The sequence below is a fragment of the Gouania willdenowi genome, chromosome 24 (assembly GCF_900634775.1).
Source record: "Gouania willdenowi chromosome 24, fGouWil2.1, whole genome shotgun sequence".
Classification (NCBI taxonomy): Eukaryota; Metazoa; Chordata; class Actinopteri; order Blenniiformes; family Gobiesocidae; genus Gouania; species Gouania willdenowi.
This window is the reverse complement of record NC_041066.1, coordinates 13,175,584-13,190,706: the sequence shown is the minus strand read 5'-3', so window position 1 is coordinate 13,190,706 and position 15,123 is coordinate 13,175,584. Positions and strand designations below refer to the sequence as shown.

Genomic DNA, 15,123 nt, shown 5'->3' with positions numbered 1-15,123 from the left:
GAATGAAGTAGTGAAAAAAAAAAAAAATTGTGATTGAAATACTGTAAATGAATTAATGGAACAATTTATGTTGTGATCTTCTACCAAATACATCATGACTCCTTTGTTAAGCTTTACTTTGTAAAGTTCATAATAAACATTTTAATGTCACAAAAACTGTGCGGGTGTGTGTGTGTGTGCGTCTCAGAAGAAATTTGTTAGACATTAGCATGAATTAATGTTGAACATTTTTATTAGAAAACAAACGTGTGTGCAAACGTAGAAATCATTTGTCGGGAATGTCCTTTACAGGGTGGGTGGCAGTGTTCCACCTGTGCAGGAAGAAAAAAAAGATTTAAATTAAATATTGACATATTAGAGTAGCTCCTTTAGATACAAACTAATGGCCTGGTGTGAGCACCGAACAGGAGTTATGATGAAAATACACTACAGTTGTTTATACAGTATCTACAGGACTAACAAACACCAGACTGGGGACTGAACCAATGCACTCACTTCCATCATGTTGGGGGAACACTACTCCTGTTTTTTAGGGTTGTTGACAGCAACATAGTGGTACAACACCACTAGAAGGAACAATGACACTCCAAGCATGTTGGCGAAAATAGCCAGCTGCACGTCCGTAACCATTCTGGAAAACAAAAATGAATAAAAAGCACAATTAATTACATATAAATGTAACTCATTTTACTTCTTTCCAGGATTATAGCAACAGTAGGACTACATCATTAGTCTTTTTGATTCTTGCTTATCATTTTTATCTTATTTTTTTCTACTGTAATGTGCACACTTGTATATTTAATCAACATTCTTTTACTTGATTATTTACAGTTTCTTTCTTTTGTTCGTGTTTATTCTTTTCATTTGTAATATTTCTCGAGCCTATGTGACATTTGGATAAATAAAGTAGTTCTGATTCTGATTAGGTTGAGAGCTCAAGTCTTATGTCTTAACAGGCCAAAAAGGCTTAAAGACACTTCTAGACCTCTGAAGGTGTGCAGTAGTATTTGGCACACACTAACATTTCATCTAAATCCCAGAAAATGCTAAATCGGGCCACTTTGGTTCAGTATTTGTTTCCGTTAGTTCACAAACGATTATGTTGAGATCTTAGAAATATGGAGACTACATTTCATTCATTTCTTGTACTCCACAGTGAATACACTATAAAGCACTGTTTAAAGATAGTTCTGATTAAAATGTCATTATTTATCAGACCCATAACTCTGAGTTTACCACTAACTTGTGCAACTTTAGTTCAGTTTACTTTACTGTGATCAAACTTGTTTAAAGTCCTTGTGTTTTTCCCCCAAACTAACCTTTTTAATCAATTCTGCAGACAAAATTTTCCCTTACTAATATATATTATCATATACAAAAACAGCTGAATCCAATTTTGTATTTTTTGCATTATTTTAAATAGACTCTACTACTGATAATTTTTGCAGTTTTGTTTTTAAAGGTTAGGTTGCCAATGCTTAACACTCCTACGTTACTACTATTCAACTCCAGGTGAAACATTCATGACTGTATGTCTGTATCACGCATTACCGCTAAAATATTATTCCCATAGCCCATATATCCGCAAGAATATCTAGAATATTCCACATATATATTAATTTTTACCGTTATGTTATTCTGGGTAACATCACCCAGGCTAAAAAGCTAACCACTCCGTACCGTCTATGACTAAAATAAGCAAAATACATCACATTACAAATCATGCTTTGACATAATATATTTAATTATAAAGAAATAGAATATAATGCCACGTTTGTTATACTTACATGCCCCTTTTGTTTGTCTTTTCTCTCACTTTGTGATCCTCTCTGAGCTCCGCAGTGAAAGGGCTAACGCAGCTTCAGGCACTTCCGGTTGAGGATCGACGAAAGCCACGTCACGTTTAAGATTCTTTATCCACATCTAACGTGTGATCTGCATATTTATGCTATAATACGAGATAAATGTGCGCCCTTGATTATTTTAGTGTAATAAACCATATTAGATAATAAAATTAAATATAATACATGTATTTTCTTGTTTTTAATCCGGGTTCTCCACTCGGTAGGGGGCGGTAGGAGGTTGTTTTTTTTTTTTTTTTTAATGCCAGTGCCGCCCTGTGGGCGTGGCCTTAATGGTTCGACGTCACGTGACCTGATGAAGGGCCGAAGGTGGCTAGGCTACATGCGGCTTCTTTCTGGCAGCTAATGTTGGAATTTCTACGCCCCAGAAGAAACTATATAAAGTTATTCGTTCTTTGAGCCAGATTGGACACCATGGCTCTCTACGAATATGTCACTAAGGAGCAGCTGGCGGGCTTTGACAAGTATAAGGTGGGGTTTTAAGACAGCATGCTAGCATTTAGCCTCACAGTGTGAATGTGTGAGGTGAACAGCCAGCTGACACGATGTGCAAGCAATGTTTGAAGACAACAGTACTGACAATACCAAACAGTCTAGTTATGGAGTAGTTTTCAAATGCCAATGTATAATTTTGTGTGGCAATCGTAAATCTGTTTTGACTCCATGGTACAATCGATTGTGTTTAATATTTGACGTCATCGTGGTTAAAATCATACAGGTAAATCTGGTAGTGTCTGCTGTGTTGAAAGGCCGTGCATCAGTGATGTTTGTATTCTCTCATATAGCCATTGATGGATCTGTTTATTTAGCAAATGATCTTTACCCAGTTCTCCAAGCGTCCACAATACTTTTTTTTCTTTTTTTTTTTTTTTAATATGAAACTCACTTTATTATGGTTTAGATTACAATATAAATGCAATGGATGATCATTTATAGATACAATCACAGATTATATTTAAATGACAGGAAATCCGGAGGTATTCATGTGGGATAAGATATTTTAAAACCCAATTAGCATATTCATAATTCCACTTTACAATTTGCTGGTGTTATGGTGTTCGAGAGCAGTGATTCTCAACTGGTGGGTCGAGGACAGCTGGTCAAAAAATACAAAAATACTTAAAATGAATTAATAAATTACTTAACACATGATAGACGTGTCTTTTGACCTGCACGTTGCCCAGGAGAGTATATAGATTTATGTTTAAAAAAAAAAAAAAAAAAAAAAAAAGTGTGTGTTTTCAACAGCTATTTAAGAAAAACTAAATTTTGTTCATTGAATTAAAAAAAAAAAAAAAAATGGCCTCAGTAAATCACTGTGCACGAGTATCCTCAGTATATTCACAAACCTTTTCCCATTAGATGTGTGAAAGCTTGAGGATCTAATGTTTCTGAATAAATTTGCATAACAAGTCAAGTATGTGTGTTGAAATCCATAAACAAAACATGCAAATTTGTGAAATAAATGGTTAAATAAAAATATTTGTTTCTATTTTATTGAATATCCTAGCTAATATTCTATGGTTTAACCCTTAGGTTCCCAAAGTGGGGTACGGGTTCCCTCAGGGGTAAATTGTAATAGGGGGTACATGAATAAAGGTTTTCAAGTTTGTACTTTACACGACATATAAATCAGACATAAAGTATGTATGGCACCAACAAGATCCAAGCAATGAGTGATGAGTGCAGATGTGGGGCTGCCTTTAGAAGTTTATTTTAATGCTACTTCTGACTCTGAAGGCATTATTTTGTACTTTCATATTCTAACTCGAACTTTATTTTGGAATTTTGAGTTGAAGGGCAATAAACATATATTGTAATGTTAAGTTATTCATGTTTTTTTTACATTTTATTTTAGATATGTAAATCAACATGTATAAATTACTTTTAGTCAATTAATGGGGCGATAATCAATAAGCAAGTCGAGTCGAATCAAATTGAACTGGAAAATGAATCGTTAGATTATTCGATGCATCGAAAAAGTAATCGCTAGATTAATCGTTTATCCCAGCCCTATTTATAATAGTACTAATACTATGATTTATTCTTATAATATATTTTGTTATTGCTGCCTATTTTACAAAACTCTGGAGATATTTATTGACGAGACATTATTTTGCTTTTTTAAGTGCGGCTTCTTTTTTATTAGTAGTTTATGAAGTCAGTTTATTATTACTACTTCTCTCACATGTAAACTTTATAGGCTCCGGTTTGTTTTGTCCCATGTGAGAACCAAAACTTTTTTTTGATTAATGCAGAATCAAATGAAATGTCTCTAATATTATAAAACCCTGTTTTTTTTTTTGTTTTTTTCTCCCAGTATAGTGCAGTGGACTCCAATCCTCTGTCTGTCTATGTCATGCATCCATTCTGGAACCTGGTAGTGAAGGTGAGAAAGGACTTTGGATGCTGTGTCGATGTGTGTCTGCATGATTAATGAGATTTCCAGTCGTCACTGGGATGTAGTAACTCAACTAATTAAATTGTCTGTGATGATCCTTGAATGTCTCTTATGTAACACCAAGAAGAAGAAGAAGCATTATCTTTTTTATTTTCCCCGCCCATCATTTATTATTAGTATTCTGATCATATAGTGCCTTTAAATTTAACCTTTTGATTTCAAGCTAAAAACACTTTTCTTGTGGTTTTTTTTTTCCCCTCAACAGTTTTTACCAACGTGGTTGGCTCCAAACCTCATCACATTTACAGGCTTTATGTTCCTTGTCTGGAACTTCCTCATGTTGGCCTTTTACGACTTTGATTTCACAGCTTCATGTAAGTTTTCACTGTTTTATGTTGTTGTGTTGGTGAAATTCTTAGCTGTCAGTAGAGGAGCCTGATGTGTAAAAATGACCTGAATTGTTATTAAAAAAAATGTAATAAATCCTAAAATGTAATCACTGGTCAATAATGTAACAAAAGTGCTGAGTCCGATATGTAATAAACCCCAAAATGTTAAAACTGGTCAATAATTTAACACAATCCTGAGCCCAAAACGTAAAACTTTTTGCCCTCATTATTACATTATGGGACAAATAAAACATTTCCTCCTAATAGTGTAATAATAATTTTATTACATCATAGAGTGAGTCAATGATTTATAGATTAAAAGGCTTATTGCTTCAATGTAGAGAGTAGTATCATACACCAATGCGTGTGCATATATATACAGTATACGTATATATACTGTGTATATATATATAAAAAGTTCATATATATAAAAAGGCAAAACATTTTTATGTTTTCAGCTCAGCATCTTTTTACATTATTGACCAGTTGTAACATTTTGGGTTTTGTTCAAGTTTTTTTTTTTTTTTATTGCATTGCAGATTTTAATAAATTTTTAAAATAATAATTGACCTTTTGGAAAAGCCCCGCCCCCCCTTTGCTGAAATTTATACAAAACCTCAAATTAAATAAGTCATTAATTATTAATTGTACAGATTAAAACTGACTTAAAATGATAGTTTAGTGTGTTGATTTATTTTTATATTTTTTTCCTTAGTCTTTATGTTAATTTACAATGTGTAAGATCTGTGCTTGTGTGTGGTAAGCTACACTATCAGTATGTACTGTTTGTATCTCAGCTGTAGGACATGAACACGTGCCTAGTTGGGTCTGGGTGTCTGCAGGGATCTTTAACTTCTTGGCCTACACACTGGGTGAGTTTGAACTTCTGTAACCCATTTAATGAGTTTTACTCAGTACAATCATGGGACATGAAAGATAATGCATTTCTTCTTTTCCCACATTATTTTATTGTTTGTTTTCTTCTTTTAATGATAAAAAATTGTACAAACGTCTTTCATCACAATTAACAAAATACAATCAAACAATGCAATAAGACATATAGAGGCTTTCTTCTCCATTGACTCCACATTATTAAGGGTTAGATCTACTAATGCACAGACGTCTCTCAGGCAGTGACAGCAGAGAAGAGCCCCTCCCTTTAACAAAGAAAAGCAGCTTTTGTAACTCAATCTTAAACATGTTTGACAAAGGTGAGCCTCGAGGCTGTGTTTGTAATAGCTATTGTGCCTTGCTTTAGGGCAGGGGTTCTCAACTGGCCTCACCCTGGGACCAACCAGATTTGTGTTTGTCGGAAGAAAAGTTTCTTTCAAAATAAAAGATATGTCCAAATATGAGAGACATTAAGTATTTATATTTATTTTTGACCAGCAGAATTGCTTCTGTAGGGTGTTGGTTCAGGTCCTATTAAGAGTTGATAAGTGTATTGATTCTAAGCTAAAAATGTAGCAGAATTTACTGCAAATATATAACAATGCACTACATATATATATATATATATGTCCATATTCAAAGTCATTCTCTATTATTATTATTATTATTCTAATTATGAATATTATTATCCTACTGTTTCTGTTTCTTTGCACCATTCAACAAGTCACATTTCTTGTATTTTTAAAAAACTTTACTTAGCAATAGTGCTGCACGATTATGGGCAAAATGATAATCACAATTGTTTTTGATACATTTATAATCAAAATTTTATTCACGATTATTTATCGTGTTAGGAAAAAAAATCTGTGTTTTTATTACACTACTTTAAACAAACAATATGTGTACAGTTTACAGTGCAAAATGACGCTTTAAATCAGAATCATAATTAAAAATAATAACAAAAAATGTAAATATTCCTGACGACTAGGCCACCAAAATTATGATCATGATTAAAATTAAATTCATTGTGCAGCTCTACTTAGTGATAAAACTTTTCTTATTCTGAAAAATAATGATTTACGGCAGCATGTTCTTCACAACGAAACAAAACAAACAAACTTTCAAAAAACAATTTATTTTTTTTTTTGTTTTTTTTTTAAGCTTTTTGTTACAGATTGTAAACAATGTTTCATTATTTCTTGTTGTGTTATTTATGCAGGTGATTATTTTAATTTTGTTTTGATTTTTGATTCATTTTGAAATATGATTTACATTTGAAAATGTGTTATTTGTCAGTATAATTTGGGGGGAAAAGGGAACTTGAAAGTTCACCTTTGTTCAAAGTGGGGAACCCTTAAAGAAGAACCACAAAATGAATACATCGTTAATCAGTTCATCCTTTCTTTGTAGACGGTGTTGATGGGAAACAGGCGCGGCGCACTAACTCCTCCACACCACTCGGCGAGCTTTTTGACCACGGCCTCGACAGCTGGGCGTGCTTCTTCTTCGTGGCCACTGTTTACTCCATATTTGGTCGAGGGGAAAGCGGCGTGGGCGTGGCCACGCTGTACTACATCCTGTGGGTGGTGCTGTTCTCCTTCATCCTGTCTCACTGGGAGAAATATAACACTGGCATCTTGTTCCTACCGTGGGGATACGATATCAGCCAAGTGGTAAAGAACACGCTGCGTGCGTGTGTGTGTGTGGCAGAGTTGGGGTCAATTATAATAATAATAATCGTGTAGTTGATCATTAATTACAATTATGGCCCTCAGGCGAGCGACCATGTGATTTCCATGTTGTAGTGGCTTTACAAAGCTTGTGATTTCTGGGGTCATCACTCCTCTCAGAAGTACCCTAGGTGGGTGGGGAGAACTAGCGCCCTCATACGGCCTTAAGTAGACGTGGGTGGAGTCTTAGCTTCTTCTTGAAGAGGAGACAGACTGGGAAGCACCAGACACTATTTATCCTATAGCTGGGAACTGCAGTGGGCAGCAGTTGGGGGTTAAGGGACTTGCTCAACAGTATTGGCCTGGGTGAGACTCGAACCGACAACCATCCGAAATGGCAATAATTGTAATTGCCATGAAAATTCTATAAAAAATGGTAAATTATCTTATCTACACATATGTAGTTAACAATTATTAAAATATGTTTCATATCAAGCTTTCCCACATTTGACCTTTACAGGAAAAATGAAATTGAGGGGTGTACTGACACAGAAACGGCTCAGATGTCCACACCAAAATGATTAAAACCTTTATTTTTATTGATTAGTTAGCTTAACAAGGTAACCAATAGAAAGGAAAGGAAATTAGATGATAAATCATTGTTTTTAATGTATTTCACAGCTGGTTTAGGACTCATTATCATTAGCGATGCTAACAGAAAGGTATCACAAGAGGAAAGTTAACTTTTATTAGGTTATTTATTTCAGACTCAGTAATTGTGATTAATTGTAATTGAACTTTAGTAATTGAAAACATAATTGTAATTGACTTTCTGAGGATAAAAAACAATTGTAATTTAAAAAAGTGCTGTCTAATCATAATGTAATTGTGATTTAACATTGATAATTGAAGACGTATTTGTTACTGAGAAATGTAATTGACCCCAACCCTGATGTGTTCTGCGCCCCAAACCGTTTTTCAAAGTGTGCCTGTTAAAATATTTTCTCATCTTCTTCTCAGACGATCTCGGTTGTTTACGTGGTCACAGCTGTGGTAGGAGTAGAAACCTGGTACCAGCCAATCCTGTGGCACTTCCTGTACAGAGACCTTTTCACCTTTATGATCATTGGTGAGCTCTTTATTCACTTATCAATAAAACATGCATGAAAAGTGCCTGTAAAGGCTGTACTCAAATAACACTTTGCTTATTTCCAGCCTGTTCGTTTACGGTTACCTTACCGATGAGCCTCTACAATGTCTTAAAGTAAGAACCCACGCTGACTCCTGATAGGTCTTAAATGACCTTTGACCCCACCTCCTGACCTTTTCACCCCGTGTGTTTCCAGGGCTCATCGTGGTAACACTCTAAAGCACAGCAGCCTGTACGAAGCTTTCCTTCCTTTCTTTTCTCCGGTTCTTCTTTTTATTTTATCCACTTTGTGGGTGGTTTTCTCGCCAACCGGCATCCTTGAGCAACAGCCTCGGATTTTCTACCTCATGGTGGGGACGGCGTTTGCTAACGTCACGGTAAGTGAACGTGTTCCAGTTAGTGCATGTGTGATATGGAGAACATTTCATGATATAGGTAAATTTATATCCTGATAACTACAGTATGTATATATTCCAACAGGGGTGGACTGGGATCATAATTCAGCCCTGGCATTTTCTGTCCAGACCAGTCCACTACATTATCAGTGACACCATGTGGAAGCTGTTATTAAGCCAGTGATTCTCAACATGTGGCTCTTTATGTTTTAATTTTAATAATTATTCCGCAGAAAACCCCTTTTATATTTTTATTTGGCCATTTTTCAATTTCCTTTGTCCCATTTTTGCCCCTTTTCAAACCTTTTGAGACTGTAGCTACTGTTGCTAATAAATACCTTTTTTCCCTATTTTTTTTGTCCATTTCTGCGTTTTTTTTGACACTTTTGTCCAATTTTTGTCAATTCCTAAATTGGTTTTTGGTAACTTTTCGTCCCAATAAATTAACTTTTTACCATTAAATACCACTTGTTTCCTTTTTCTCTGTACATTTTGCCCTTTTTCACTACTGTTTGCCACATTTTGCCCATTTAAGCCACCATTTGCCATTACAAACCACTGATTCCTCTTTATTTGCCCATTTTTGGCCACTCTTGACTGCTTTTGGCTCATTTTAGTCACTTTTCACTCTTTTTTTGTGCCATTTTTACCCACCTGTTGCCATGTTTGCCTTCACTCGCTCGTCAAAAAAACCCCAAAACGTAGCAGACTGAACCAGCCCACTTTAGGTAGACGGCCCACCGGGACGATGCCCGGTAGTCCAGATGGGCAGTCCACCCCTGTATCCCGATAAAGTATTTCTCACTTAAAATAAATGAAATTAATGGAAAATTGTTCTACATATATATTTATTATTCAATAAAAACATTCCCAAAATAAATGGTACTTCTCCTTTAAGAATCTTCTCAATGAAGGAATATTTGTGACTTTGCTAAATTTTATGTGGAAATGCCACCAGGGGGCGCAAAAACCAACAATAACGGCCACTGCTGTCTTTTTACACCGTATCTGTAGTGAATTTAGTAGGTGTTTTGTTACGTTATATTCTTTAAAAAAACTTCTACAGCAACAAGAGATAAATTAACACTTCCATTTGTGAGACACGTTTGCAGCAATTTTGCTTGGAATAGTCATATTAGCTGTAGTGACACAGTTTGTAACCAGACTAATTGATGATTCCAGTCACGCCGAGGGACCCAATCTGGCCAAAAAAAGTAGTGTTTTGCCTCTGCATACTACAGTATTCATTTTATATATAGTTTTATATCCGATATATATTGTTATATCGCACAGCATTAGTTCCAGTATTGATTTGTGTTCTTCATTTTTATAAATCTCACTTTCTGACCTAGTGCTTTTGTTTATGTTTGTGCCCTGTGTGTGTTTTTTTTTCAGTGTAAGCTGATTGTGTGTCAGATGAGTAACACGCGTTGCCAGGCGCTGAGCTGGCTGTTGGTGCCCATGGCCGGGGTGGTGGTGCTGGCTTTGAGCGGAGTCGCCATCAGTGAAACGCTCCTGCTTTACTTGTGGACTACATTTGTAATACTAGCACACATACACTATGGAGTGTCAGTGGTAAGAGATGTATGAGTCAAAATTAGGGCTGGGCAATATATCGAGATTCAAGATTATTGAGTTTTCGATTTTGGCGATATAGAAAATGACCTTTATCGATATTTTATCGATAACTTGTTTTTATCCATGCAATCACACAGTACAAATCACATCATACAAGTAATTTAATATTATTCATAGAGTACAATCAAACAGTGTCCTTTACAGTTTTTCTATATTTCTGAGATATATATGTTTTTATAGCTTATTTTGAAATTTAAATAATTGTTTTCGGAGTCGCTGCTTTCGCCGCTTTTCAGAACAGCTTGAAAAGCACAGTTAGATGGATTTCTGGGTGTGTCCTAACCCAGACCTCCTCCTAAATGAGCCACACGACATAACTCACACACACGTGCTGTCCCTTAGAGGAGAAAAGCCAAAAGTGGCACCATTTGTTAATAAATGTGCTTTTGTGGCATTTTTCATCAGAAAATTTACATCTTCAATTATTCATGTTCCATTACAACTCAATTATAATTAAAATTCCAATTTTTATTTTCCCCTGAAAGTCAGTTACAATTATGTTCTCAATTACTAAAGTTAAAATTCTATTAATCACAATCAATGAGCCTTTATTAAATAATGTAACCTTCATCTTGTTTGTTTTCTGTTAGCATCTCTTATGATAATGAATCAATTTTGACCCATAAATAATTTTTTTTTTCTCAGTACGGTAAACCTCCTCGATTTCAATTAAAAAAAAAAAAAGTATAATTATTGTCTAAGGTAGCGGGAAAACTTGACATGAAACATATTTTTTTTGAAGTTTTGCTTTGAGTTAAAATGTAAATGACAGTTTTTAAAGAATTTCCATTACAATTACAAAGTAACTCAACTACAATTCAATTACGAGTACCACAGCAACAGATAATTTTAATTACAATTATAGTTATGCCACACTTTGTAATTAATGATCAATTACATGATTACAATTATAATTGAGCCCAACCCTGCCCACTATTGTCTTTCAGGTAAGACTTAATTGAGTTAAAAATATTGAGATTAATATCGTCTATCGCCATTTTGAGAAAGAGTTTTGGTCCATATAGCCCAGCCCTAGTCAAAATATTTGATATGTACTTTTTAATAGAATAAAATGTGTAATTTAACAACTTTTTGCAGCTCGTTTATTACAGTTGGGTTGTTTTTTTTCCTCCAATGTTTCTCAGGTACAACAGCTCAGCGACCACTTCAACATCTTTGCGTTCTCCCTAAAGAAGGCCAACAGTGACTGACAGGAGGAGGAACGAATCGGCTTGACCGAAGCTGAGGTTTAAACGTTCCGTCCTCGGCTTTACCGACACTTCACGACCATCACCACGGAAACCGCATCCCTTCCCCCCTCCGTTTACGAGGACTCTGCAGGTGGAAACGGACCATGGCCCTCTTTTTTGCCTTGTCTTTACACACACACACATTTACATACCCTAACTCGCCAACCAAAAGCAACGGGGTGGGGCCAAGGGACTCCGGCTTCCGTCATTGGTGATTGGCTTACTCGGTTGAGCCAATGAGGCGCAACTATTTCCTACGGAAATATGCTTCAGTGGTGAGGACAGGACCCCACACACACCATCTGACCACATGACTGAGACACGTTCCTGTGCACAGCTATCTTTGTCAGGGTTTTCATGGACCTTTCTTTGTCTCTGAGCCCAAATAACAATCTGACAGCTTTACTAAAACCAAGTTTAAACTTTTCTTTTGTGTTTTTTTTAAATGTGTGAGAGAACTCCCTCCTACAAAGATGGACGTGCACACCGGTACGCACACAATAATCTTCTGCTTTAACGCAGCTATTTTATAAAATCCTCACTACCAGCCTCGTACACAAACACAGTTATACTCGCCTTGTGTTATATGAATGTATAATATGCCTTTGAATGCCATTTCAGTTTTATTGTATTAACAGGAATGCGCTTCAGTAGTGTCGCAGAGTTGTTCAGTCCATTGAACTCTGGCCTTTTTTTACATAATCTGTCCAGGTTTTTTTTTTTCCAAGTCAAATCATTTTTAGTTGGATATCTCTGTGATAGGTGTTAATAGCTGTGTATTTATACTGTGTTAAATGAGTTAGGGTGGTTCTCATTTCAAGCTAAAATGAAGCTTTTGTGAGCAATTTAGTCCTGTAAAACATTGTATACATGTGGCCCTGATGAGTTTCACATTTGAATGGTGTAGGGCGAGATTTATTGAGGGTTACCTTCATTTTTTCTTCCACACAGACCTCTCTCTCTCTCTCTCTCTCTCTCTCTCTCTCTCTCTCTCTCTCTCTCTTTCTCTCTTTCTCTCTTTCTCTCTCTCTCTCCTGCTCTGCCTACTTTCCCTTTGAGGTGTCGGATTGTCATTTTTTTTTTAATTGTTTTTAATGCATACATTGTTAGTTTTTTTTTTTTTTTTTGATCTGTTGACATGGCAGTAGTGTGTCAAGTTGCGTGGGCTTGAATGAAGAGTGTGTCCAAAAGCCGTGCGCGGAAAGGACAAACTCTGAAGGAACAAGCCCGTGCACATTGACGTCTAGTAAAACATCACAACTATCGAACAAACGTTATTATTATTATTATTATTATTATTATCATGTGGCGCACAGTTTTCTAACTGAATGAGATGGAATGAACTAAGATGGGCCTTATTAACCTGAAACATCGGTGATTTCTCGTGAGCACGGTCAGATGTAAGGGAATGGGGTCTTGTGTGTATGTTATTAGGACCCTGAGGAATCCTTTTGTCTGTCTGTTGATACGTGAACAATCTGTGATCATTATTTCTTCTTATGGGATTGATTTGACTAAACAAGGAAAAAAAACAGAACAGTTTGAGCACATCATGGCTCACTTTGAGTGGATTCAGAGTGAAATAAGTTTGGTTTAATTTCAGTAATCAATACAAAAAAGGGTAAAAAACCAAACAACAGCGTTATCTATTCAGAACACCTTGAACTCTTTTTTTTTTGAATGTCTGTTTTTTTGTTGTGTGTGGATGTGCAGACACTGTGAGATTCAACTCACGGACTAAACTGTGGTTAACTTGAAAGGTACATTATAGGAAATATGACATACAGATAATGGAATTATATACAGCTTTTTTCAGCGGCACTGAAGCCTCTGACTACAGGCAGGCTCCTTGTAGTCTTCCTCCACATGTGTGTATGTGTGGGGGGGAACTAAACATCTGTGACTGCCATGAACTGATTTGCAGAGCTTTCCTGGCAAATCTCACACATTTATCGGTCGTCGTTGAAATGTATTTGTTGACTCTTTTTAAAAAAAAAGAAAAAAAAAATAATTTTTAATGCTTTGGAGTTGGAAACAATTATGAATGAGATTTCCCTCCCACTAAAAGAATGACTCGTCTTTGGTGGGTTTATGCACTGTTGATGTGTGAATATCTGTGTAAATACATAACGTGTCCCTTCATATCTGCTTTGGTTTTTCCCCTTTGTTTAACGTGATCATGATTGTTACTCGGTGTTGGGAATCTGTCAAACATGCTATACCTGTCAGCAAAATGCAACACTTTATGTCATCGTCCCCCCCCCCCCTCTCCCAACAACTCAGGATGTTTGCTTGTTGCTTCTTTTTTGGTTGATTGGATGAGCTCTGTATTAACTTTTTTTTTTTTTTTTTTTTTTTTGATGAAATCTAATTATTTTGGTTTAGGAATGAAGATTATCAGCAAATGATACTAAACAATATGGTTGTGTTATTAAAAAAATATATATATATTGTTCCACTGGAAGAAATAGGAACAAACTGTGCCATTGAAGTAAACTGATTGAGTTAAAACAGAATGAGTCAGGCTTTTATTTACTAATGTTATTTGTCTTCACCGCTATTTTTTTAAATTGGCTATAAGTGAGCCTCTTTTTTCTGCTTATTTTGACCCTTTTTCTTCAACACTACCAAACTTGCCATATTTTAACCTATTTTCATCACTTTTTCTTGCCTTTTTTTTGCATTTTTGTTACATTACTTCCACTCCTGAATCAAATTTCAACGCCTTTTCTACACATTTTTATGAATCCTTTCCACCACTTTTCCCACCTAATGTTGCATATATCTTTTAACCTCTTCACCATATTTCACGCTTAATTTTTGCCAATTTAACCATGTTCGCAATTTGTCATGCCCATTATTTGCCAGTTTAAACTAATTGTTTTTATTAAATTATATTACCCCCCCCCCCCCCCCCCCCCCCAACCACTCATACCTGCCACTTTTAAGCCAATATTGACACTTTCAACCCTTTTTAGCACTTTTTCTGTCTGTTTTTGGCCACTATGATTTGCGACTTTAACCAATTTCTGTAATTTTTTTATTTCTGATTAAATCAATGATTGATTGACATCTTTGAGATCACTATATACTATGGCGCAACTAATGATCAACTTGCTGGATAACAGTGGATATTCTTCAGATAAATAAATGTGGTTATCACAGATTCATAGAACAATGGACCATCACTGATTTTATGGATGAGCCCCAAAAAGATCTCCACTTTTATTAACAACTAAACCTTGTATTTCACTCCACCTTTTTATACTTTGTTCGTGTTGTTTTAAAATGCCCAGTTTCCCAATGTTTAACTGAACTGAAACAACCTCAGGTAATAATCAGACATGATTTATTACTGTTGTATAAACACTGACACAATAACCAAAAAAAAAAAAAAAAAAATCCATAATTGATTTTTCTTAATGAAATAATTTAAACTGTTGGAATAATTAAAACCAACTGTTCCAACAAAGTTGG

The 15,123-nt window shown here is 35.4% G+C and overlaps 2 protein-coding genes across 2 annotated transcripts; one reads left to right on the top strand and one right to left on the bottom strand.

Moving 5' to 3' along the window:
• Positions 1-214: 214 nt before the first annotated feature.
• Positions 215-630, bottom strand: LOC114457859 (dolichyl-diphosphooligosaccharide--protein glycosyltransferase subunit 4). The gene is made up of 2 exons (XM_028439979.1): positions 496-630; positions 215-311 (listed from the first exon to the last, which is right to left on the bottom strand). The coding sequence occupies exon 1, from the start codon at positions 628-630 to the stop codon at positions 517-519; it is 114 nt and encodes a 37-aa protein (XP_028295780.1). The 3' UTR covers positions 215-311; positions 496-516.
• Positions 631-2,149: 1,519 nt separating this feature from the next.
• Positions 2,150-12,072, top strand: LOC114457956 (ethanolaminephosphotransferase 1-like). Its single transcript, XM_028440137.1, has 10 exons — positions 2,150-2,333; positions 4,183-4,251; positions 4,529-4,637; positions 5,450-5,524; positions 6,954-7,216; positions 8,234-8,342; positions 8,429-8,477; positions 8,560-8,740; positions 10,154-10,333; positions 11,542-12,072. The coding sequence occupies exons 1-10, from the start codon at positions 2,277-2,279 to the stop codon at positions 11,647-11,649; spliced, it is 1,200 nt and encodes a 399-aa protein (XP_028295938.1). The 5' UTR covers positions 2,150-2,276; the 3' UTR covers positions 11,650-12,072.
• The last annotated feature ends 3,051 nt before the right edge of the window (positions 12,073-15,123 follow it).